General features: G+C 44.7%; 1 protein-coding gene across 1 annotated transcript in view; it reads right to left on the bottom strand.

Annotated features, from left to right (window-relative positions):
* LOC148525808 (sodium-coupled monocarboxylate transporter 2-like) overlaps window positions 1-25,513 on the bottom strand; it is a 170,683-nt gene that overhangs the window by 111,961 nt on the left and 33,209 nt on the right. The window contains exons 4-6 of the mRNA XM_088470462.1: window positions 17,557-17,624; window positions 15,053-15,207; window positions 12,677-12,817 (exon numbers count right to left, since the gene is read on the bottom strand). Of these exons, the coding sequence (XP_088326588.1) occupies window positions 12,677-12,817; window positions 15,053-15,207; window positions 17,557-17,624 (364 nt within the window). The remainder of the gene's footprint in view (window positions 1-12,676; window positions 12,818-15,052; window positions 15,208-17,556; window positions 17,625-25,513) is intronic.

Below are 25,513 nucleotides of genomic sequence, written 5' to 3'. Positions count from 1 at the left end.
TCTGCGATGCGGTACATCCCCCCTGACTTCACGTACATACTGCGGTTCATTACCATGGTATGTACCATGGATTTCGCATAGGACAGCTCTCCCGATAAGAGCTGTCCATTGCGATGCTGCCGGGCAGAGGGACTTCCGGGTTAAACACCCAGAAGTCCTTCTGCGCATGCACAGAAGGCCGCGGGCCGTGGGGGCTCTTGGGAGGGATCCGATCGGATCACTCCCAGCCAGGAGCGTCGCGTTAAGAAGCCCTATTGGCTTCTATTGGGTAACGCCACCTGAAGGTGGCATTACCTAGCGACGCGGAGCATTCTGCTGCTTAGTACATTAGGGGAATGCGGTAAAACCCCCGAAAACTGCATTTACGGGGGTTTTACCACATTTTCTCCTTTAGTACATCTCTCCCTTAATTAGAAATAGATGAAGTATGCCTTGGATATCGATTATTTGACACTGGAGATATGCATTATTGTATATTTTATAGAAACATGGGTTTAGAAATATCTGCACTTAAAACGCTATCAACCTGGCATTACGCTATAGAAGCCTATGGGCTTCTTATAGCGCCCCGCTGACGCTTCGCCGCAGCCCAGTGCTGGCCCCCACTCACCTGCTCTCCATGGTCACCGTCCTGCACTCCTCCTGGGTCCTCCTCCTCCTCCTATTCTTCCGGGTGCAGGGAGGAAGAGGAGGAGCCCAGGGCTACCTGCACAGGTGACCAGCAGGAAGTTCCCGGAGCTCAGAGGAGGCAGGGTCCCCGACACCCGGCGTCGGCTGCTTCGCAAAGGGCAGCTCTTATCGCAAGAGCTGTCCTTTGCGATACTAATCGCATATGTTAGTACATATGCGATTAGTAAGGTTGTGGTGACTGGCGGAATGGTCACTGCAACCTTAGTACATCCCGGCCATAGTGCCAAGTTTGTATATCTGCGCTTCATCATCCCACGTAAATAAAAAAGATATAGTGATCTTCCCACTAGAAACATATAAAACACATTCCCAGGTATGGTTATTTGCGCTAAAAACATGATAGTCCCACGTAAACAAAAAATATATAGCCATCTTCCTACTGGAAACATATAGAAAACAGTCCCAGTTATAGTTATATGCGCTAAAAACTTGATCATCCCATGTAAATAAAAAAGATTTAGCCATCTTCCTACTGGAAACATATAGAAAACAGTCCCAGGTATAATTATATGCACTAAAAATGTGATCATCCCACGGAAATAAAAAAGATATAGCCATCTTCCTACTGGAAACATATATGGGCTTGCTGTAGTTTGTTAATTCTCAGATGGTGTAAAAAATATAGTGACATCTATAGCTGTGAATGGGAACTGCAGACGATCATTCCGATCATCCCTTTTTGTGATAATCCTTTTAGTACTGCCCCAAATACAGTATTACAACTACAAACCTAATTAGCAGCTATAGTTGAGGATTACATCTGGCCCAGAAAGTTATAATCTGCATGGCAATATGCATATATATTTGTAAATTTGCAACGCACCAAGGACTGCCTTTTAAGACTGTTATTTACAAGTGAACTCAAAACAGAAGTATAATCTGTTATGGATCTGGGGCAGATTCACAGGACCAATTTATGAGCACCACCAATATTGAAACAACTAGGTTTAAGTCAGGACATATGAGTCCTACAGTACCTAGTGTTCACTCTAGCTCCAGCGCGAGGCAGGGCGCTGGAGCTAGAGAGGGCATGTTGTGCACGTGCCGAAGGTGCGCGCGACTGAGAAGGGGGCGTGGTCATTGAAAAGGGGACGTGTCTATAAGACGCGTCCCCTTTTCGTCACTCTTGGGGGCGTGCCCGGCACTTATGGACACGCCGGGCAGCCCCCAAGCCCTGCAGACAGGGAGAATAGATGCCGGGCGCATGCGCCTGGCGTCTATTCTCCGGCGGTGACCGGGTCACCGCACATTTCTTCACCCGCGGGACACTGCGACCTGCGGATGAAGACGGCTCCCGCATGCTGTTAGGGCAGGGCGCTTTTTGCCCTCCTTCTGGAGGGCAGGACGCTTTTTGCCTTCCAGAAGGAGGGCAGGGCGCCGCCCCACGCTAAAACAGCCTAGTGGGAATGCTAAGTACCTAAGGTAGAGTGAAATTAATATACAGTATATTAATTTGCTTAAATGTTATTAGTTCAAAGGAATGCTTATTTAAGGATTCGCAATTACATGGTTATGTGTTATATATAAATTATCTTAACAACCTATGGAAATGGTATAGTACCAGTGATGTTACGCATTTTACTGTTTAAATTTAACTAGCTTTTCCATCATCTAAAGTCAGAGCCATGGCCTGTTAAATAAACTGAAATTTTCTAACCCTGTGTGATTCTTGGGTCTGGGGTTGGGTTGTTTTCACCTCTCTGCCAAGGAAGAAAGAGAAAAAATCCCTGTTGCAGTGTATCTGATTCTCAGAACCTACCCAATCCACCGGACTTCGTTGGGAGTGTCACCCTATAGCGGGGAAGGGTTTCACACATACTACAGATGTTGAAAACTAACGGCAGATGAAAAAGCACAGATGCACCTCACTTAACAACCTACTCATTTAACAACCGTTCGGACTTACGACCAGTGCTCCGACCAGCTGAAACCCATAGTACAATGACTAAAATGTTAAGCTGGCCACACACTAGACCAACTTACATCCAACCAGCCAACTTGTTGATTGGTTGGAATGAAAATCTGGTAAGGAATTGGAGTAAATGATGATCAGCAATTTGCTCCTAAATGCCAGAAAACAGATGAAAATGGTCGTCAGACAAGTTTGTGAAATGTTTGATCTAAACAATTTGTTCAAACAACAGTTTTTGTTCATTTTCTGGCATTTGGGAGAAAATTGCTGATTGTCATTTGCTTTCATTCCTTACCAGATTTTCATTCGAAACCAATCAACAAGTTGGCTGGTTGGATGTAAGTTGGTCTAGTGTGTGGCCAGCTTTACTCTGAATGTCTTTTTTATAACTTTGATTGTACTGTACAGTATGTAAGAGTTATGCAAAGTAAAAACGTTACAGTATCAAGTTTGAGTTTCCTTTAGACCTTTTCTTTATTTAGAATAAATAAAAGTGATTACCTGTATTAAGTATATATGGCTCCTCATTTAGTGACCAATTAATTTAACGACCTAGTCGTAGGAACAGAACTCGGTCATTAAGTGAGGAGCATCTGTATAAACTGTGACCAAAATAGTATTTGTCTAAAAAAAACTGACAAATATTGGTATAATATTTTTTAGTTTTTCACAATTTATCTCCATTTAATAAAAATATTCTTCAAAATATTTTTTGCATATGTTTTTTTGGCCCTTTTCGATTCATTTTTCTTTTACACTATCAGCCGTATTCAATTTGGAGCGAAAAGTCCGTGCAGACATGCGGCACCTGTAACTTCACTGTAAAATAAATAGTTAAAAAAGGTCAAAACACACACACCGTGTCCAGTATAACTTTATTACACAGACCTACCCATTCACACATTTACCTATACCAGATGTTTCGGTCCCCTTCTCCAGTAGAAATCCGTGATGACTGGCCCTGCAAGGTTGATTTCATACTCACCTATATCCTGCGCTGGTCTCCCCAGTAATCCATGGCATTTTTAAAACAAAAAAACGAGCTTACCCGATCCACACAACAGCTATCAGTATGTGTGTTGCCACACATACTGATAGCTCCCGAATGGCAGCTGCCGGCACTGAACGGGGCATTGCAGTCCCGTGAGCCAGTCAGCGGCAGCACTGACTGTAGAGCCCCCGCTGATTGGCTCCAGCAACTGACAGTTCCTACGTGGGCTGACTCGAGTCAATAGTGCTAATGCTTTGGACCTGGAAGCCCTGGTGATTGGGTCTCCGGGCTGTGGCATTAGACCCCGGTTGGTTGGGTCTGGTGCTGGTTTTAAATATAGGGGGAACCCCACGTCTTTTTTGCCCCCTATATTTAAAACCAGCACTAGTCCCTGCAGCCTGGTGTTGGTTTCTAAAATACGGTGTAACCCTACACATTTTGTTCCCCACATTTTTAGAAACCTGTACTGGCTGCCAAGCCTGGAGCTGGTTTGGTTTTTGGGGAGGGACCCTATGTCAATTTTTTTTAAAAACTTTTATCCCATTTTTTCCCAGGTACAAACAACGGGAATTTTCAGGAAATATTCCAGGGACCCCCCTAAATATGTGTAGATATGGGGGATCACTATGGGTACCCCGATTTTTACCTCCTGAAGGAAGTTGGGGTTTCTAATAGCCGCGGCAAGTGCATAAATGCGACTTTGAAGAAAGTGATGCAGAAGAGCATTTAGAAAATTTTTTGGGGGGAAAAGTAACTATGCACAGCAAATTTGGGGTACTTGAAAATGGGGGTCAGCATATTTTAAAGTTGGTAAAGTGACTTGAAAACATTGTGAAAAACCCCCCTGCCGCAAGCAGTTGCAATGAAAATAACACCTGGGGCATACTTGGGGACACCCCCAGAGTCAAGTTAGCTAGTTTTTAACTTTGTCCCCCTACATTTTATTTTTGGCCCCCAAATGCAAAGTGCTTTTTTTTGGGGTGTCCGGATTTTTTTTTTCTTTGACGCAGATCGTTTCAAGGGGTCATTCTGAAGGGTGCAGGCTAATTTTTTTAAGCCTGCACCCCTAAACCCCAATTCTGCATTTTTTTTCGCCTGCTAAAGGCAGGCGAAAGTTTATCCCCGTTTTTTACATTGACTTTTCGCCGGCAGCGAAATGTCAATGTAATTGAATACGGGGATAAAGAAAATCGGCTTTCGCTCCAAATTGAAAACGGCTGTATATGAGATAGAGGAATTATTTATAGTGCTTAAATAAATAATGTTTAATGGTTATGAAAATCAATATTAAAAATAACAAATTAGTCAAGAAAACAACTACTTTTTTTTTTCGGTTATTGTCAAAAGCACTGTCCTGTATTTCAATAAATAATTTGCCCACTGGGTGGCATTGTACATAACCCAGTCTAGAGAGAGGTTTTTTTTTTGATTGAGCAATTTAGACATGTAATAAAACCTCAAAGCATATTGCAAAATTGTAATAGGTGTATCAACTGAGATTAGATTTAAAAAATAAAAAAAACATTACAGTTGCGTTTTCAAAGCTATGCATTTTATTACAACCTTTTACATCATAAATGCTAAAAAAAAAATATAACTATAAAGTATAAACATACATTTGTAGTCTGTAGTTACAGTGAATACAATGAAGAATACACACAGTAAATAAAAAGTTATGGTCCTGTGTTTACTTTTTACTACAAAATACTTAAACTGCAAAACACTTCAAAATCTATAAAATACAATTGGTGATAATATGATTTCAAAACATGAAAGTTATTACACAACTGCTGTTATAAAAGGTTTCTAAAAAACTAAATAATATCTATAAATTAGGGGTGAGCGGGTTCGGATTTTTGAAATCCGAACCCCCCCGAGCCCGTCCGATCCGAGTCAGGCTCGACTTTTCCCGCCTGACTCGGATCTGAAATCGAGGCAAAACGTCATTATCCCGCCTTCCGAGTCTCGCGGGTTTTGGATCCTATATAAGGTACCCGCGTCGGCGCCATTTTCTCACTCGGCTGTGACAGTGAAGAGGGAGGGTGGGAGTTAGGGCTGGCTGGGCTGTATAGTGTAGTGTAGTGTAGTGCTGCTGTTGTCCACTACTTCAAAGTCCATAGGGGCTGGCTGTGTTGTGCTGTGCTGCTGTTGTTAATAGGGGCTGTGTCCACTACTTCAAAGTCCATAGGGGCTGGCTGGACTGTGTTGTGCAGTCAGTTGTCCATAGGGGCTGCGTCCACTCCAAAGTCCTGTGCAGTGTCCCAGTCCTAAAGGGGTGCTGTAGTGTTGTCCAGGGGGTGCTCTGTCCATCAGGGGTGCTCCCCCCAAGTGCTAAAAAAATAATATATTTTCTGTGTTTGTGAATTGTGTGCGCAGTAGCCGCACGTGCATCAACAAAGTAGTGCCAAGCGTGTGCCTGTGTCATAAGTAAAGGGCCGGCTGGCTTGACCGTTAAAGGGTGCTGTAACCCCCAAAGTACACTCCAGTCCAAACCAAAAAAAAAATTATTTTCTGTGTTTGTGAATTGTGTGCGCAGTAGCCGCACGTGCATCAACAAAGTAGTGCCAAGCGTGCGCCTGTGTCATAAGTAAAGGGCCGGCTGGCTTGACCGTTAAAGGGTGCTGTAACCCCCAAAGTACACTCCAGTCCAAACCAAAAAAAAAATTATTTTCTGTGTTTGCGAATTGTGTGCGCAGTAGCCGCACGTGCATCAACAAAGTAGTGCCAAGCGTGCGCCTGTGTCATAAGTAAAGGGCCGGCTGGCTTGACCTTTAAAGGGTGCTGTAACCCCCAAAGTACACTCAAGTCCAAACCAAAAAAAAATTATTTTCTGTGTTTGTGAATTGTGTGCGCAGTAGCCGCACGTGCATCAACAAAGTAGTGCCAAGCGTGCACCTGTGTCATAAGTAAAGGGCCGGCTGGCTTGACCGTTAAAGGGTGCTGTAACCCCCAAAGTACACTCCAGTCCAAACCAAAAAAAAAATTATTTTCTGTGTTTGTGAATTGTGTGCGCAGTAGCCGCACGTGCATCAACAAAGTAGTGCCAAGCGTGCGCCTGTGTCATAAGTAAAGGGCCGGCTGGCTTGACCGTTAACGGGTGCTGTAACCCCCAAAGTACACTCCAGTCCAAACCAAAAAAATAATTATTTTCTGTGTTTGTGAATTGTGTGCGCAGTAGCCGCACGTGCATCAACAAAGTAGTGCCAAGTGTGCGCCTGTGTCATAAGTAAAGGGCCGGCTGGCTTGACCGTTAAAGGGTGCTGTAACCCCCAAAGTACACTCCAGTCCAAACCAAAAAAAAAATAATTTTCTGTGTTTGTGAATTGTGTGCGCAGTAGCCGCACGTGCATCAACAATGTAGTGCCAAGCGTGCGCCTGTGTCATAAGTAAAGGGCCGGCTGGCTTGACCGTTGAAGGGTGCTGTAACCCCCAAAGTACACTCCAGTCCAAACCAAAAAAAAAAATATTTTCTGTGTTTGTGAATTGTGTGCGCAGTAGCCGCACGTGCATCAACAAAGTAGTGACAAGCGTGCGCCTGTGTCATATGTAAAGGGCCGGCTGGCTTGACCGTTAAAGGGTGCTGTAACCCCCAAAGTACACTCCAAACCAAAAAAATATATATTTTCTGTGTTTGTGAATTGTGTGCGCAGTAGCCGCACGTGCATCAACAAAGGAGCAGCGCCAAGTGTGCGCCTGTGTCCCATAAGTAAAGAGCCGGCTGGCTCATTTCTTAAAGGCTGGTGTAACCCACAAAGTGCACTACTCTCCAGCAAAAATAAAAAAATATTTTCTGTGTTTAGCCGCACGTATATATCAAATCGATATAACATAAATGGAGGACCAAACTTTCTCCGATAAAAATAAAATAGAGAAAGATCAAGAACCACTTCCTCCTAGTGCTGAAGCTGCTGCCACTAGTCATGACATAGACGATAACATGCCATCAACGTCGTCTGCCAAGGGCGATGCCCAATGTCATAATAGAGGGCACATACAATCCCAAATGACAAAGTTCAGGAAAATGACCTTGTAAAAAACATTTAAATCAGCTGAAGAGAAATGTAAACTTGCCAATATGCCATTTACTACACGGAGTGGCAAGGAACGGCTAAGGTCGATCCCTAGTATGTTCATGACTAGTGGTTCAGCTTCACATGACGATGGAAGCCCTCCTCCCACTAAAAAAATCAAAAGAGTTAAGCTGGCAAAAGCACAGCAAAGAACTGTGCTTTCTAAGAAGATATCACAAATCCCCAAGCAGAGTCCAAGTGTGGTGGTGGTTGCGATGCCTGACCTTCCCAGCACTGGACGGGAAGAGGTGGCTCTTTCCACCATTTGCACGCCCCCTGCAAGTGCTGAAATGAGCACCCACAGTCCACTTGCTGATATGCAAATTGAAGATGTCACTGTTGAAGTACAACAGGATGAGGATACTGGTGTAACTGGCGCTGAGGAGGAAGTTGGCGAGGAGGATTCTGATGGTGATGTGGTTTGTTTAAATCAGGCTCCGGGGGAGACAGTTGTTGTCCGTGGGATGAAAAAGCCCATTACGGTCATGCCTGGTCAGAAGACCAAACATTCCACCTCTTTGGTCTGGCAATATTTCTATCCAAATCCGGACAACAACTGTCTTGCCATATGTACCTTATGTATAGGTGGAATAATTAGGGGTAGGGACGTTAACCACCTAGGAACATCCTCCCTTATACGGCACCTGCAGCGTGTTCATAATAAGTTACTGTCAAGTTCAGAAACTTTGGCTAAGACCGTAAGCAGTCCAGGGACACCTAAATCCCGTTGTCCTGTTGTATCCAAGCGCCTGCAAACCACACCGTCTACTCCCTCCTCGTCAATTTCCTCCTTAGTCAGGATCGGAAGTAGTCCTGCAGGCCATGTCACTGGCATGACTGACTCTCCTATCCCGGATTCCTCCGGAGGATCCTGCATTGCTACGCCTACTGCTGCTGTTGCTGCTGCTGGGAGTCGTTCATCATCCCAGAGAGGAAGTAGGAACACCACTACTTTTACTAAACAATTGACCCTCCAACAGTCCTTAGCGAGGAGGATGAAGTACGACAGCAGTCATCCTGAAGCAAAACGTATAACTGAGGCCTTGACTGCTATGTTAGTGTTAGACGTGCGTCCGGTATCCGCCATTAGTGCAGTGGGATTTAGACAATTGATGGAGGTAGTGTGTCCCCGGTTCCAAATCCCGTCTAGATTCCACTTCACTAGGCAGGCGATACCGAGACTGTACAGAAACGTCAGAAAAAGTGTCCTCAGTGTCCTGAAAAATGCCATTGTACCCAATGTCCACTTAACCAACAGACATGTGGACAAGTGGAACAGGGCAGACTAAGGACTATATGACTGTGACAGCCCACTGGGTAGATGTATCACCTTACGCAGCAACAGCAGCAGCGTCACCAGTAGCAGCATCTCTGAAACGCCAGCTCGTTCCAAGGTAGGCTACGCTGTTATCACCGGTTTCAGTAAGAGGCACACCGCCGACAACCTCTTAGAGAAACTGAGGGAAATCATCGCCCAGTGGCTTACCCCACTTAGACTCTCCTGGGGATTTGTGATATCTGACAATGCCACCAATATTGTGTGGGCATTACATCTGGGCAAATTCCAGCACGTCCCATGTTTTGCTCACACAATAAACTTGGTGGTGCAGAATTTTCTGAAAAGCGACAGGGGCGTGCAGGAGATGCTTTGGGTGGCCCGAAAAATTTCTGGCCACTTTCGCCATTCGGCGACTGCGTGCTGAAGACTGGAGCGCCAGCAAACACTCTTGAACCTGCCCCGCCATCACCTGAAGCAAGAGGTTGTGACGCGGTGGAACTCAACCCTCTACATGCTTCAGAGGATGGAGGATCAGCAAAAGGCCATTCAAGCCTATACATCCACCTATGACATAGGCAAAGGAGGGGGAATGCACCTGACTCAAGCGCAGTGGAGAATGATTTCCGTGTTGTGCAAGGTTCTCCAGCCCTTCGAACTTGCCACACGTGAAGTCAGTTCAGACACTGCCAGCTTGAGTCAGGTCATTCCCCTCATCAGGCTTTTGCAGAAGCAGCTGGAGAAAGTGAAGGAGGAGCTAAGACGGAGCGTTTCCGCTCGGCATGTGGGACTTGTGGATGAAGCCCTTCATTCGCTTTGCCAGGATTCCAGGGTGGTCAATCTGTTGAAATCAGACTACTACATTTTGGCCACCGTGCTCGATCCTAGGTTTAAAGCCTATGTGGTGTCTCTCTTTCCGGCCGACACAAGCCTGCAGAGGTGCAAAGACCTGCTGGTAAACACACTGTCAGCTGAAGCGGAACGTGACACGTCAACAGCTCCTTCTTCATTTTCTCCCGCAACTGGGGCTGCCAGGAAAAAACTTAGGTATCCTAAGCAACCCGCTGGCGGTGATGCAGGGCAGGCAGGACCAAGTTTGGACATATGGTCCGGACTGAAGGACCTGGCAACAATTTCTGACATGTCTACTGTCACTGCATATGATACTGTCACCATTGGTGGAGGATTACATCGGTGACAGCATCCAAGTAGGCATGTCAGACAGTCCATACCTGTACTGGCAGGAAAAAGAGGCAATTTGGAGGCCCCTGTACAAACTGGCTCTATTTTACCTGAGTTTCCCCCCCTCCAGTGTGTACTCCGATAGAGTGTTTAGTGCAGCCGGGAACCTTGTCAGCGAAAGGCGTAGGAGGTTGCTTCCACAGAATGTGGAGAAGATGATGTTCATCAAAATGAATTATCAGCTCTTCCAGGGAGACCAGCCTCCAGAACGTACAGAGGGACCTGTGGTGGTGGATTCAAGTGGGGACGAGTTAATACTTTGTGAGGATGAGGATGTACACACTGAAGAGGGTGAGGAATCGGTGGATGAGGAGGATGAGGATGACATTTTGCCTCCGTAGAGCCAGTTTGTGCAGGGACACATTAATTGCCAGCTTGTTTTGTGGGGGCCCAAACGAACCAATCATTTCAGCCACAGTTGTGTGGCAGACCCTGGCGCTGAAATGATTGGTTTGTTAAAGTGTGCATGTCCTGTTTATACAAATTAAGGGTGGGTGGGAAGGCCCAAGGACAATTCCATCTTGCACCTCTTTTTTTTCTTTGCATTATGTACAGTTTGGGGCCTAGTTTTTCAAACTACCATCCTGTCTGCCACTGCAGTTTCACGCCTAGATGGGTCACGTGTTTGTGCCGCCCACTCGTGTCGCTTAGCATAGTCATCCAGCTACCTCGGTGCAACCTTTTGGACATAAAAACACTATTGTGAGGTGTGAGGTGTTCAGAATAGACTGGAAATGAGTGGAAATTAAGGTTATTGAGGTTAATAATAGCATAGGAGCAGAAAAACCTACAAATTCTGTGATTTTAGCTGTTTTTATGCTTTTTTTAAAAAAAATACAGATCCAAAACACAAAACCCAGAACACAAAACACGGAAGGGTGGTTTTGGCAAAACCAATCCAGATCCAAAACATGAAGAAAGATCCAGATCCAAAACCAAAACACAAAACACGAAAAGTGGCCGGTGCACACCCCTACTATAAATAGTGAATTAATTTAGTATGAATGCCAAACACATGCCCTCTGTTGAACCTTAAAGGTTAGCTTGATCATAACAGTTAATTTGGACGATGGATGTCCAAGGTACAGAGATTCCCCTTGAGCTCCCTTCCCTCCAGCTGGCTGTAAAGGTGCCCACACACATAGCGACATTTTAAACGATTTGGCCGATTTTGACGAATCGTGACGACGAATCGGGTAAAAAAAGTACAAATCGTGAGTTTATACTCACAAGCATGATGCCGATGCGCGTCCCCGCTCGTCGTACATCGCATCTTCTGATCTGCCGTGCTGTAGGGCACATTAGCCAATCTGGGATACAATGCATTGGCTGCAAGATAGATCTTTAGTCAGATTGGACTTTTTTAACTCCAAATCGTGATCACGGCGGCAAGATAGCTCCCGTGAAAGTTCATGAGGAAATTGGCCATAAAATCGTATCGTGAGCACATCGGTATGTGTGTGGGCACCTTAAGACTGACTGTTAGACATACCCCAGCATTCTCAGCACCACTGCAACTTAATGCTTTCCTGTAGTGGGGGTGGGCCAGACTACTTTTGGAGGCAAGCCAGATGACAAATGGGAGTGGTGCTGACAAGATGGCCAAAGGTTTGGGGATGGGCCCCCTGTCTTAAGTGCCCTGGGCCCCCGGAAGGCTTAATCTGGCCCTGTCCACTGCAGATTTCTGTGATATCTGCTGCGGACCCACGGGACAGCAGTCCCCAAAGGACTGCTTTTATTTGCAAAAACTTAGAAGGATCTCACGCTGTTCCCCATGCTTTGCACATTAGGACTCCTGGGTATTAAACCCAGAAGTATATCAGCGGGACATCTCTAGATCAGAAGAGCTGTCCTGGTGGGTAAGTGTAGCTGATTACATAAAATGCTGGTATGCAGGCGATAGTGGCGTGATGTATCACAATATAATTGCTATAATTGATACCATCCCGCCCTTGGCTTAGAGCACTAACTGCCTTCTCCTTAGCTCTTAGAATATATAGGGAGAGGTGCATCTAGCAATGATCGCATGCATGCCAGCCTTCAGTAACGCTGTATGCATGAAGGTTGAAGCAAATGACAGCCCTCCTGATAAGAGCTGTTCTTTGCGGTGTGGGGGCTTCTGGGTTTATGACCCCGTAGTCCTGCGCATGAACGGCTGTCGGCCAGTGCATGCGCACATCGCTGGGGACCCTGACAGGGATCCTATTGGATCCCACTAAGGGAAAACTCTGATATGAAGCCCAGAGGCTATTGGCTATTATTAGCCAATGCTATCTATAGTAGAGAGCAATTTGTGTGGGGGTCTCATAAGTTTCAAACAGAAAACTAGAACAACTAGGAAGTCTCTACTTTAATGGTTGGGTGCCAAATATACTGAATTTTTTATAATATCCAATTTCTATTAAACCTGGATAGTCTATAGAAAATTGGGACAATTACTGATTCTAAGCGTAAGCCATTAGAGGGTCTAATGATAATGATATCACTGGACTTACAGTTTTGCATGCTTCTCTGACTTGCAGGAAATACATCGTTGGACTGTGGACTGGTTGACTCCATATATTCCCAGCCATGTCACTGTCCCTCCGACTACAATTGTCCAAAAGGTATGTCTTTTCAAAGGATCTGTATCAAAACTTTAAAAAGTCACGTTTATTAGAAATAAAATAATGTATAATATATACTAATCAGTCTGCAATCCTGTCTATTTCTAAACTCAACAACACAGATTATTCATACACGATGAAATGAACACTGTAAAAATTACCAGAACTTTCTCAAAAGATCAATGTTTTCACATCAAGTTGTTATTTTGTAATTTATAGCTACATTCCTTTATTTTTACAGTATATTTTTTTTTTACTTTTTTAAAAATCTATAGGTACAGGAACAGCTTAACAACAGGGCGACAGTTTAGGGAGACAGTGGGGCTGATAGTGTAAGAGGTACACACGCCCACAAGGCACTGGCCACACCCACACAGCACTGGTCACAGTCACTCCCCTTATCACAATAGGCCCTTGAACATTTTCAGCCCCAGGCACATGTGGCTCTCAGTCCAACCCTGTGCAGGTGGGTGGGGTTTTACAGAAAGTATACAGAGTGCTACTGACATTCACATGTAATGGCAAACTAAAAAACAAAATAATATGAATACATTATCAAAGTAGATCTAAAATTGGAATAAAATTATATGTTGCAATAAGGGTGACCGATTTGTGTCTTTAGAAGTATCTTTAAGAACATTTCCATAATCCTATGAAAATCAGTTTATCACTCTTAAGGGGCCTATCCATTAGCAGATAAATTGAACGATAGAACGATATATTGTTCAATCGTTCAATTTATCTGCCATGGATAGGCCCTGAACGATGACAGATGCGCACTCCCACGGCCGATAAATTTTATCTTTCGCCTCTCCAACATGTTGGTCAATTATCGCATATCACTGCCAGATATTAGAAATATAAGGCAGTTTATATGCGGTAAACGACGAACGATATTAACAGCAGCTACAAAGCACTGGAGAGAAAAAATCCACTCCCTGAATGATGTCATGCGATATCGTTCATCGTTCATCTTTTGCAAATATCTGTCATGTACATGACAGATATTGTTCAGCACAGCCACCGGAATTTTCAATAGATATCTTTTGTCCTTCATCGTTCAGAAAAACACCTGCTAATGGATAGGCCCCTTAAGATATGATTCATTTTTAGGGCCCCATTTATTAACAATGCACAATTCCTTTAGCACTTGCTAAAGAGGTTATGTCCTCATTTCTGTATTAACAAACAGCGGTAATCTACATTTTTGCTTGCATCACAGTGATACTAAACAAAATATGCATCTGGTATAGCGCTCCGTTAATAAATGGGGCCCTTAATGCTTTTCATCTATTGAAGATTTACAGATACAATATTGGTAGCGTGCATAAATGTGAGTGTAATTGGTTGTGCTGCACTGACTCCTACTTAGAGGGAGATGTATCATACCTTCTAAAGAGGACACATGGAGAAGTTACCCAGAGCTACCATTCAGCTTTTGGCTCTCTTTTATCAAGTACATTATATAAAATGATAACTAGAAGCTGATTGGTTACTATGGGAAACTTCTCCACCTGTCCTGTTTAGAAGGTTTGACACCCCCCCCGCTCAACATACTTACAGTATAATGTACTTTGCATGCGTTTATTAAAAACCTGGGTCATTCCAAATCAGTTCAATCAGTTCAAGTCATGTTCACCACCGATTTTGGATTTTTCCGAAAAAAAAGTTAGTTAAGAGAGGATGTCAAAAAAACAATTTCTGACAAATACAGTATCTCAACTGTCTGACTGTTCGTTTCCCAAATATAGATTTTTCAATGTATTAAACTATTTACTAATCGCGGCTTATTTATTCCAGTTTATTTGAAGTATCACAGGTGTTTATTAAGGAATCACCATGAAATTTTTAACTTTTTTTTTTCAAATCCAAAAATCCGAACCAAATAACCTATCTGTCTTACGTTTCCAGTTACAGCAAAAATGCAAGCCTTTGGAACAGAATTAAAAACGCTAGGTTACATCAACATTGGAAAATCAATATTTCAGAAACTAACAGTCATTCAGTCCAGATATCTGGCAGAAATAGTTTTTTTGACATACTGTCTTATAAAAAGAACAACTTAAAAATCTGAGCTCGGTGGCTCAGTGGTGGACATTTAATTTTTTTTGAGGTGATCTGATGTGGAATGATCTAGGTGCAAGAATAGCAGGTAGGTGTAAAACAGACCCTTAAAGTCACTGTCTTAGATTAATAAATGAATTGCCCTGTCTGCAGCAATCTCCAGTTTGCTGCAGTACTTCAGACATGTTATGAAATACTTACTCAACAATGTCCAGCCGTGAGCCATTCATGGCTATCTGCCATATTTTAGATGGTCCTCCATTTTGTATTGTTCCTTCAATGAGAACAGACAAGAATCCAACAACCATCACCACCACCTGAAATGCATCTGTCCACACAACGGCCTTCAGTCCCCCCTACATACGGAGCATAACATTAGTATTACTATTAAAAAATTATTTATTTTCAACTTTCAGATCAATTTAACAAAAGCTGTGCAGAGACATTAGGGCTGATACTGAGATGCAAGCAAAGTGGCTGTAGGTACCGGCCAGATTTACTATCTTATTCTAATGGGAGAATCCGTAGTGCTATACAGGGTTTTGTATGTCTGCAAGCACAGACCCGCACTGGCCACTGGGTTATACGCCTCTGCAACCGTCATCGATAATATCTGCTCTTGCACCAGCCCCCATGCTACAGTAGGTGCAAGAGATGCATCAGAAACAGACATCCCCTTCCCGTATATATGACTCAGAATCACACGGAGCTTTTGACACACTCCCATGACACTCCCACAAGACAGCGTGGTTCTGTGTTCTTACATTGTTGCCACCCAGTTGCTGTCCTGTAATGACCATTTTCACACAAAGACAGTTCCGACAGAGGGCCTGATTCAGAGCCGGACGCTCTGACCAGAGCGCTCGCTCTGAATCAGGGCCCTCCTACCTATTCTTGGAGCGGCCTCTTGGACGCTCGCATAGCTGTGGGTTACCACCCACAGCTTATGTGAGCGTCCATGATGATGGTCGCGATGGTCAAGACCATCGCGACCATCGGGCTTGCGACGAGACCCTGCGGTAGGGTCTCATTGGCCGCAAGCCCTGGAGTGATTTTGGCTCTATCAGAGCCAAAATCACTCCCACTGACATCACTAGTGATGTCACCAAAGGGGGCGTGCTGTCACTCACCATCGACAACACGCCCCCTTTGGTGCGAGACCCCGATCGACGGATTCCCCGTCGCTCGCCGGGTCTCGCGCATGCGCACGACGGTGCTCCCTCCGTCGTGCGCATGCGCATTAGGGCACCATCAACCCGCTTGCGAGCGTCCTGCGCTCGCGAGCGGGTCAGAATCAGGCTCAGAGTTCTGTACAATTTAGAATAGGATGGACATATGCAAAAATGCACAAATTCACATCTGAGCAGGCGCTGTATACAAAAACTCTCCCTTTGTGCCCATGCACAGAGATATATCCGACTAAAGGCCCCCATACATCTGCAATCTGAAAACCACAATTAAACAATTTGAAGATTTATTGCCCGATTTTAGGATTTCCCAATCTAGCAATCTGCGCCCATACATTACAGATCTTGGGCCTGATTCAGACCCACTCGCGAGTGGCTGTCCGCTCGCAAGTGGGTCGATGTTATGGACTGAGCATGCGCACGACGGAGGGAGCTCCGTCGTGCGCATGTGCCAGACGCGACGAGCGAAGGAAAGTCCTTCGCTCGTTGTGTCTGATCAAAGGGGGCGTGCTGTCAATGTTGATTGACAGCACGCCCCCTTTGGTGGGCGTGCCGGGGGTGTGCCTCCCTGACGGGGGCGTTCCCACGGGAACGCCTCCCGTCAAAAGCCGGCCCACTGACATCACTAGTGATGTCAGTGGGAGTGATTTTGGCTCTGATAGAGAAAAAATCACTCCGGAGCTTGCGGTTGAAAACCTCAACCGCAGGCTCCGGCTCGCAATTTCGATGGTTGCGATGGTCACGACCATCGCGGCCATCACAATGCACGCTCGTATAGGCTGTGGGTGGTGACCCACAGCTATACGAGCGTCCAGGAGGACGCTCCATTTTCATGGAGCCCGGCCCTCATTCAGAGCGTGCGCTCTGCTCAGAGCGTACGGCTCTGAATGAGGGCCCTTATTCAGTGATTTGCAGATCATTGTCAGCAAACACAGATCTGCCAATTTTGAAAGGCCCATCCTTTTATTAGTAACGGTTTGCATATCTGCTGATCATGTCCATACACTAGTAATCTATAACCCCAATCGATCTGTGAAATCCAACATGTTGGACAATCTGATTTAACAATTCCAATTACTTTTTGGTTGCAATCTGCGATCTGTGAAGCCCATACATAGCAGATTTTTTTATACAATCATCTGCAAATTGCAGAATTGCAACAATCGATTGCTGATGTATGAGGGCCTTTAGAATTAGCCCGATTTAGCGGTAATTGCTTTTAATAATACCCAGGTGACATATTTATTTTGATAGCATCTCTCTTTACTTGCAGAAATGTCAAATATCAATATACCACACAGTTTCTACTACTCATAAATAGATACAAGCAGATAACTGCCAGGTTCCAGAACTACAGATGAGCCAGCAGATTACAAAATTGGTTCTGTGAAATAACTCACTGATTTGTAATGGTATATTCTAAAAAGTAGGTTATTCAACTAATGGCAGCATTTACTAATATTAACTAAGTAGTCTCTGTAGCATTGCAGCAATATATAAACTAAATTGTTAACATACCAAGGTGCAGTAGAAGGTACAAACAATACCAGTGGCAAATACAGATCCCCACAGATTGAATCCAGTCACTGTAAAAAAAAATATAAAGTTAGTAATAATTGAATACATGCTAAGGAATAAGGAGCTCATTCAGACCCGCTCGCAAGTTGTGGCCGCTTGCTGTCAAAAAGGGGCCGGATATTTAAATAAAGTGCTTGTACTGCGTTGCGTAAGGACGCCCACTATGTTTTAGCGATCTACGGCAAAGTGCGCTTGCAAGTGTATAAAGACGCAACACACGTCATCTCCGGGAAATGTAGGATTAATCAGAACCATCATGAGCCATCGGAGCTAATTATGCACGCCCTTTAAACAGCGTTTTGGTGGCCTGACACGCCTGCGTCCACAACACCACTCCCCCGTTTACAAGCACCTTCCCCAGTTACCACCCACAAACGGCACTATCTGTCACTCAAAGTAGCGACCTGATAGTGACTTACGAGCAACCAAAAACAGATCGCAAAGACTGGCTTGCGCACGCGCACTGCGATTTATACGCATGCGCATATGGGTGAAAATCGCTCAGAGCGAGCGAGCGCAACTTAGCGACCGAGCTGAATCAGGTCCTAAAAACACAAACTGTACTTGTCATCATGGCAATATTTTTGCTAGTCTAGATTAACCCCTCCCTTGCATGAACCTGTGATAAACCAATAAATTGATATGAGCAACTACCATTCTGTGTATCACAGACATGGAAATATGTCTACCACTAATGCTAATACTGCAGTACAGTATCTGCCAGTCACACAGTAAGCATTAAGGTGCATATCCACTGCAAGAGTGGAGAACAACTGTACGATTACAACATCGTAATCGTTGTAAGGAGGTGTGGCTATGTGGCCTGAACCCCAAGTTTTAGTCTCTCCAGAGGGTCCCGGAGGTGTGGACTGTCCCCTGGGGGCCAGTGTATTTGCAGCGCCGGCTCCCTCACTGTGTCAGGAGCAGAGTGCTGCACGTAATGCTTCCCCTTGAGGGGGAGTCGGCACTTTGGTGTCTCCCCTCGGTGGGTGACACCCAGGTGCGGTCCGTGCCCACCTTCTGATGCCAATGTGTAGCCCCCTTCTCTCTTGTGGTGCAGTAGTCTCTGGCATATGAGCAGGTCTCTAGAAACATGGCAGCTGCACAATATTGTCTATGACTTCTCTACTGCGTATGCGCAAATCTCCGGGAAAATTGCTCCAGCACCATTTTTCTGGTTATTTCTGTAGCACTAACGTATATGGGGGGAGGGTGTCGGTGGTGGGCCTCCTGGACCACTGCATCCGTTAAAGATATGTCACTTACTCCTGTGAGGACAAGCAGATACCAGCAGCTACAGGAGGTGGTATCAGCGCTGGAGAAGACACCCAATGGTAAGTGCCCTCTCCCCTTAGTAATACCTGGTGTCACGGTCCTGTGGGCTGACCCTCCAGATACGCCAATCTGAGAATCGCCGCCCGTGACTTTTACAGGGTACCTCAGCACGTGTGGTTAACTAAACCTGGTAACTGCCACCAGCAAAGGAGAACACCCGGTAAGCCTTTGACCTTACCTGCCATATAATTATGCACACTTAGTAAAAATAGGTAACATGAGCCATATGAGGCCTTGGGTCATAAAAACACGGATCCAGAACTAGAATTAATATTTAATTAAAGAAAATTTTCAAAGCTCAAAAAGTTGCAAAAAATATAATGTTATAAAGAATCACACCGTTACTTACAATTTCCAGAAAAGCAAATAAAATAATAAAAGTGAGAAACAAACCATCGGATCACATTGGATTAAATGGTTCTGGGTTGAGGCATTCCCAGTGACGAATTAGGGATCATCTTTATCCTTAGATAGCCTCATGCAGAATTAACCATGGGCCAGGGATGAGATACAAATTTATGCCTGCTTTTCCATGCACCCACCCCCCACACTCCCTCCCTAGGGATGCCTTTAACCCTTTTCAGCTCAGAGTGGATTGTTCAGCTGACTGTAGCTCAGGGTTTCCTGGCCACATGTGCATGGGTTATTTAATTAACTATTCAGCTCTCTATGAAGTTTGGGAAGCAGGTTGGGGTCTATAAATGTGCCCAGCAACTAGGTGAAGAAATTCACACCTCCTGAGACCAAGTGTCTCCCTGTGTAAACAACTATTTTTTGATCACTGTTCCCAAACTGAACACAGGGCTCTTAATGACTGTTTTATCAAGGGTCTGGCCAGCTGTCCACAGACATATTTCTTTTATGCCATCTACATTGCGACATGTTTATGGCTGACTCAGGAAGACAGACCTTTCTATAACCTCTCTTGCCCAGCTTCAATAGGCTTGTCATCTTTCCACAAAGGATGCTACATACAAGGGAAAATTACATGTTTTTACCAACACAATATCATGTGCAGTTGTGCTCATGCTGATGTGAAATTATCTTTCCGCTACACCTGGGACACTTAGCGCTTTCATAGGTGTCTATGGCAGCACTAAGTGCCCCTAGTGCAGTGCAATATTGTAGCCTGCAGTTAGCACTGGCTGGCTGCAGACAGAGAAAATCCCTTTAGTGTATACTGAGAAGCAGTATGTACAGGGATTTTCTGTGCCTTTAGCATTTCAGAGCATATCCACTACACAATTTGATCCATGAGCAATTTCGTGTAGTGTGTTCCCAGCAGTGGTGTGCTCAATGTCCTTAACAATATTGAGCACACACACCGAACCTGTACAACCTGACAATATCGTCAGGTTAGACAGCAGGGTCGGGCGATGAGCGATGTCGGAAATGACCAGTGGGAGCGCGCATCGCTGGTCGTTGATGGCATATCCACTGGACGATATAATGAACAATTGAACAATATCGTTATCGTTCATTATATTGTCTAGTGGATACGCGGCATAAGCCCTTATCTCCCCTTAGTAAATAGACCCCCTGGTGAGTCCTTTGTCTCTACTATGCTGCTTACACCGCCGAAGTTGTTATTTAATGTTCACCTTGATATTAGTAATACCCACGGTAGCCAGCTCCTGCTTTGCAGTGGTAGCAGGCGAAGCAGGAGTGGCATGTTTGTGGAGTCTTAGTAAATAGACTCCTCAGTCACACAGATTTTCTACACACTTTGGCCAAATTCTCACATTTGCATATGAAAATAATTAGAATGCCATGGCCGAACAGAAAAGGGATTCCAAATGCGTCCGACTCAGAATCAGCCCCTTTATGTCTTATGTAAGACATCTTTCATCATGCTCAGGCCATTTTATTAGAATGCATAGTCAAATAATTTTGTTACTTAAGGTTGAGCATTCATCCATCAATCATTAACTTCTCATACTCTATACTTAACCCTTTATCAATCATCCTCTATTATTCTCCATTAGCCTCGATTCCTAATATCATCCACCGGACTACACTCTACCTTGACAGCCATGCTGCTACAGTGGGGAACTGATTATTAGTAAAATAAAGAGCCTGATGGTAGTCAGCACAGGGCTAATGCCATTTTTGGATGTCTAACCACAAAAGTAAGAGTGTATAACATCGGCAACATCGAGTCTAACTCGCCAGTACTAGTGCACCTGCGTGAACTGGGCTTCACGCGGGCGCACAAAGCCTGGCGTCCGGAGCCATACAGGGACAAAGGGATGCAAAAGGATCCCTCTTCTCAATTCGGGACTCCTTCCGAGTGGGGGTACGGGAGCAAACACATCTGAAAATGGTGAACGCTTCCACAGTCAAGCTCTGATAAAATGTAAGTCCCCCTACCAGTGCATGGGGACATTGGGACAGATCAGGGCTGAAAGGTAAGTTGGAGATATCAGTGATATCTAGTGCATTACCTTCATAATGAATAACCCCAATCCTTAATTTCTACAAAATTTGGTGATAATGTTAATTTTCACCTGCTTTTGTAGAAGTGATGATGAATGGACCCCTAAGCATTCATAGCACACCAGTGGTTAGTTACCAAACTGTCAGCCAAAGAATGATGAATGTGTAAGGGGCTTCTGTCATATTTGATATCCCAGCAGGACCAGATAGCACACGTGTAGGTAACAAGCTGGATACACACTACACAATATTGCTAACGATTTGGCCGATTCCGACGCATCGGAACGACAAATCATTAATATCGTGCAGTGTGTATGCACTACATCGTGTAGTGCTGGCTCCGTGGGGTCGTCAGCCGCATTGCTTGATCTTTTGTACATGCAGCCAAATTAGGGGATGCGGCTGACGATCCCATGCAGCGCTATGCAGTGGGACCCGGAATATTGGGCAGTAGGACACTGGATTGCTCAGTGTGTATGGACCGCCCAATATGTCGGCCCGTTGGCGTGGGGTTCGTGTGTCGCATCGCTGGGTACTCACATCTTTTAGTGTGTACCCAGCTTAAGTGATCGTTATGTGGTGCCAAAAACACACTAGTGAAGCATAGATGGGTAATCTGTAAATGTTGAGGCTATGCTGTAAGGACTAAATATTAGTTGATAAAAGGTTAATATGTGAGTATGAGCAATAAATATGAGAATAACATGTCAAATATTTTACCGTGTGATATTTCATTCTCCAAGCGTCATACAGGTCATACTCTAATGGAGAGAGATACTACTGTCACACACTCGACCTAAGTCTGTTTAGATTTATTCAATTTATGGATATGGTAAGATCCAGACATGAGGCAGAGGGAAGCAATTTTGCACAGAGGCAGGTGACATAACCATATTATTCTGCGCTAGACACTGATTCCTGGCTGGATGTCTCGTATTTTAACATTAATATGCTGAAATTTATCATCCAAGTCCATAAGTTTATCCCTGATGGTAGAAATTTCCTCCCAAAGAGAGTGTCATGAGATCAGATCATTATGTAATGAAGATAATTCCCTGATTTTAACCACAATGTGATTGATTTGTGCTCCAAGCTCCGTTATTTCAGATTTCATGTCCTAGACATTGGCTCTAATCTCAAAGGTTATAGCTGCCTTTAAAGATTTAGCAGCTACATCGAAAGGAAGGAAACTGGGTCACCAACATCAGGAGGATCAAACAATTCCTGGGGATGAGAGGTGGACAAATGCGAATCAGGAACAACAGAACTTGCTTCAGAACCATTGATTTAGGAGAGATACAGTATGACCTTGGTTGTGATTTAAAGATACAGAGGCTGTGCCAGAAAACAAATGAACCAGAGGTGCAGATATTGTTGGTTTCACTCTCTGTGGACCCTTTGTGTGAAAATGAATTATCAATGATGGGAAATACTCTGGGGGGTTTCAGACTGATTGTAAGCAGTATAGGATGCTATCAGCTTGGGTCACATGAGACAGAAATGAAATCATGGAATGTAACAAGGTTATCAGTAACAGAAGCACATCTATTGAGATTACATCATGGAGCAGATAACAAAGGAAGATTGAGTTATAGAGAGTAGCCATTCGATGTCATTAGGAAAAGCAAGTCATCCACCGGTAGATATTGCAGAAGTGACACTCCCAGGAATAGATGTATGGATAATTCCCAGGCACCTAGCAATTGAGTCAGTGACAGTGAGACTTAGGTGGCTCTTTGATGCATTGATAGAAGGTAAATCAGGAAGAAGTTTAGGAGACTTGTGTCAGACGGTAGCAACTATTTAGTGGCCTTTACTGCAGACCTTATTCCCTTAGGTAAAGCAAGGTCAGGCCAGTATATTCCAGGGCCTGCACGAAGGAGGTTGTGTCCCTGCCCACTCTACACCTGACACTGCAGCTGGAAGGTGAGGCATGTCTACTCTAATCCCTGGTTTATGTGCAGTGGAGGCCATGTGTCTTGGTGCCAGATAGGAGGAGCAGAACTCAGTGACTGAGAGCTCAAAATAGTCAATGGAAGTTTAAGAAGCAGAGTGGAATGGTCTATAGTCAACTGAGGACGGGGATATCCCCAATGTAGACAAATTAGTTGCTGCACCTCCAAAGGTCACAGTAGGAAAAGTCCTCCTAAGATTGTGATCAAGCTTCTCCCCATGTAAGACTTGTTTAAACATAAATTTAGTCCAATATGATAACAGATCTGCATCAGGTCCCTTACATTTTTTATTATGTATCTTCCTAAATTGTTATCTGTAGACATATGGGCATAGCAGAAGAAATATTGCTAGATAAGTTTCTTGAAATCATCTTAACGCTGCCCATATAAACAATATAAGTGTGTCAATCACATTCTAGGACCCGCAGTGGAATCAAGGAAGTGTGAGAAACTTGCAGACTATTTTCACCAGGTAAGTAAGGGCAGACCCGGTGACAAGGGGGGACAAAGGGGACACCCATACCGGGCCCAGAGTGTCAGAGGGTGCTGAGGATCAGTAACAGAAAAAACTTGACAGCAGCACCGATAAAAACTCTTTTAAACAGCTGCTGTATTGTTACAGCAGCCGTCCAGTCAAAGCCCTGCCCACTGACACCTTCTCCCCCTTCCCAAGTCAAACACTGGCCCACATTGTGACACGCAGGGGCTGGTGCTCTTCCTATTCCTCCTGGGCCCCTCCTGCTTCCTTTTTGTTCCTCCCCTCTCCCATCATCCCCTGTTGTTCAACTTCCGGCACCCCCGATCCCCCCCTTCGCGGCACCTCTGACTCCCCCCCGCGTGGCACCTCCGCTCCCCACGGCACTCCTGACCCCCCCTCCCCCATCACGGCACCCTCGACCCCCCCTCCACCCACACACCACCTCCTCCACCTCCTTTTTGGTCCAGCTGAAGACTGTTGGGACAAAGCCATGACTCAGCATGAACGTTAAGTGGCTGTGTTATTGTAATTTTTTAACGCATATATATATATATAAAAAGAAAAGAAGATTACAGCGCCACTTTTAATCTAGACCCTCACTTGATTAGAGTTCTGAATAAATTTATATATAGTGAATATTTACTTATGAGCCAAACATATATCTGCAAGTCAAACTTATGTATTTTTACAGCACCCCCCAATAATATGGGTGTCCTTGAAGAAGTCCAAGGAAAGGATGAAACGCGTTGGAGGTTCCTATATCTTCTCCTTTCATGAACTTACCATTGTCGTGATCAGATAAGCTACTCCTGTACATTTTTTAATTATTTTTAATTCTTTTTATGTGTTTTTTTTTATATACTGTCCTGATGAGTTTGGGGACAGTCTTGTTGTTATAAATAAATATATATCTTATTTTTAAACCTTATTCATTTATTGCACTTATTACACAGAATTATATGAATTTTGGGCCTGATTCAGACCCACTCGCGAGCGGCTGTACGCTCGCAAGTGGGTCGATGGTCTGCACTGAGCATGCGCACGACGGAGGGAGCTCCGTCGTGCGCATGCGCCAGACACGACGAGTGAAGGACTTTCCTTCGCTCGTTGTGTCCGATCAAAGGGGGCGTGCTGTCAATGTTGATTGACAGCACGCCCCCTTTGGTGGGCATGCCGGGGGCGTGCCTCCCTGACGGGGGCGTTCCCACGGGAACGCCTCCCGTCAGAAGCCGGCCCACTGACATCACTAGTGATGTCAGTGGGAGTGATTTTGGCTCTGATAGAGCCAAAATCACTCCGGAGCTTGCGGTTGAAAACCTCAACCGCAGGCTCCGGCTCGCAATTTCGATGGTCGCGATAGTCACGACCATCGCGGCCATCAAAATGCATGCTCGTATAGCCTGTGGGTGGTGACCCACAGCTATACGAGCGTCCAGGAGGACGCTCCATGAAAAAGGAGCCCGGCCCTCATGCAGAGCGTGCGCTCTGCTCAGAGCGTACAGCTCTGAATGAGGGCCTTTGTTTTTAATATTTTATGAAAAAATTTTTTTATAAAATATTTACAATATATTTTATCAGTTATTTAATTGTCTTTTAGCACCAAAGTGTGATATATATACATCAATATTGTATGCATCTTGTGAGGTTAAAGGTATACTGGCACATCAGGCGCTCTGCTCCAGTCTTTTTATTG

The sequence above is a fragment of the Taudactylus pleione genome, unplaced genomic scaffold (genome assembly GCF_031769625.1).
Source record: "Taudactylus pleione unplaced genomic scaffold, aTauple2 ptg000100l, whole genome shotgun sequence".
Taxonomy (NCBI): domain Eukaryota; kingdom Metazoa; phylum Chordata; class Amphibia; order Anura; family Myobatrachidae; genus Taudactylus; species Taudactylus pleione.
This window is presented reverse-complemented; position numbering and strand designations above follow the sequence as displayed.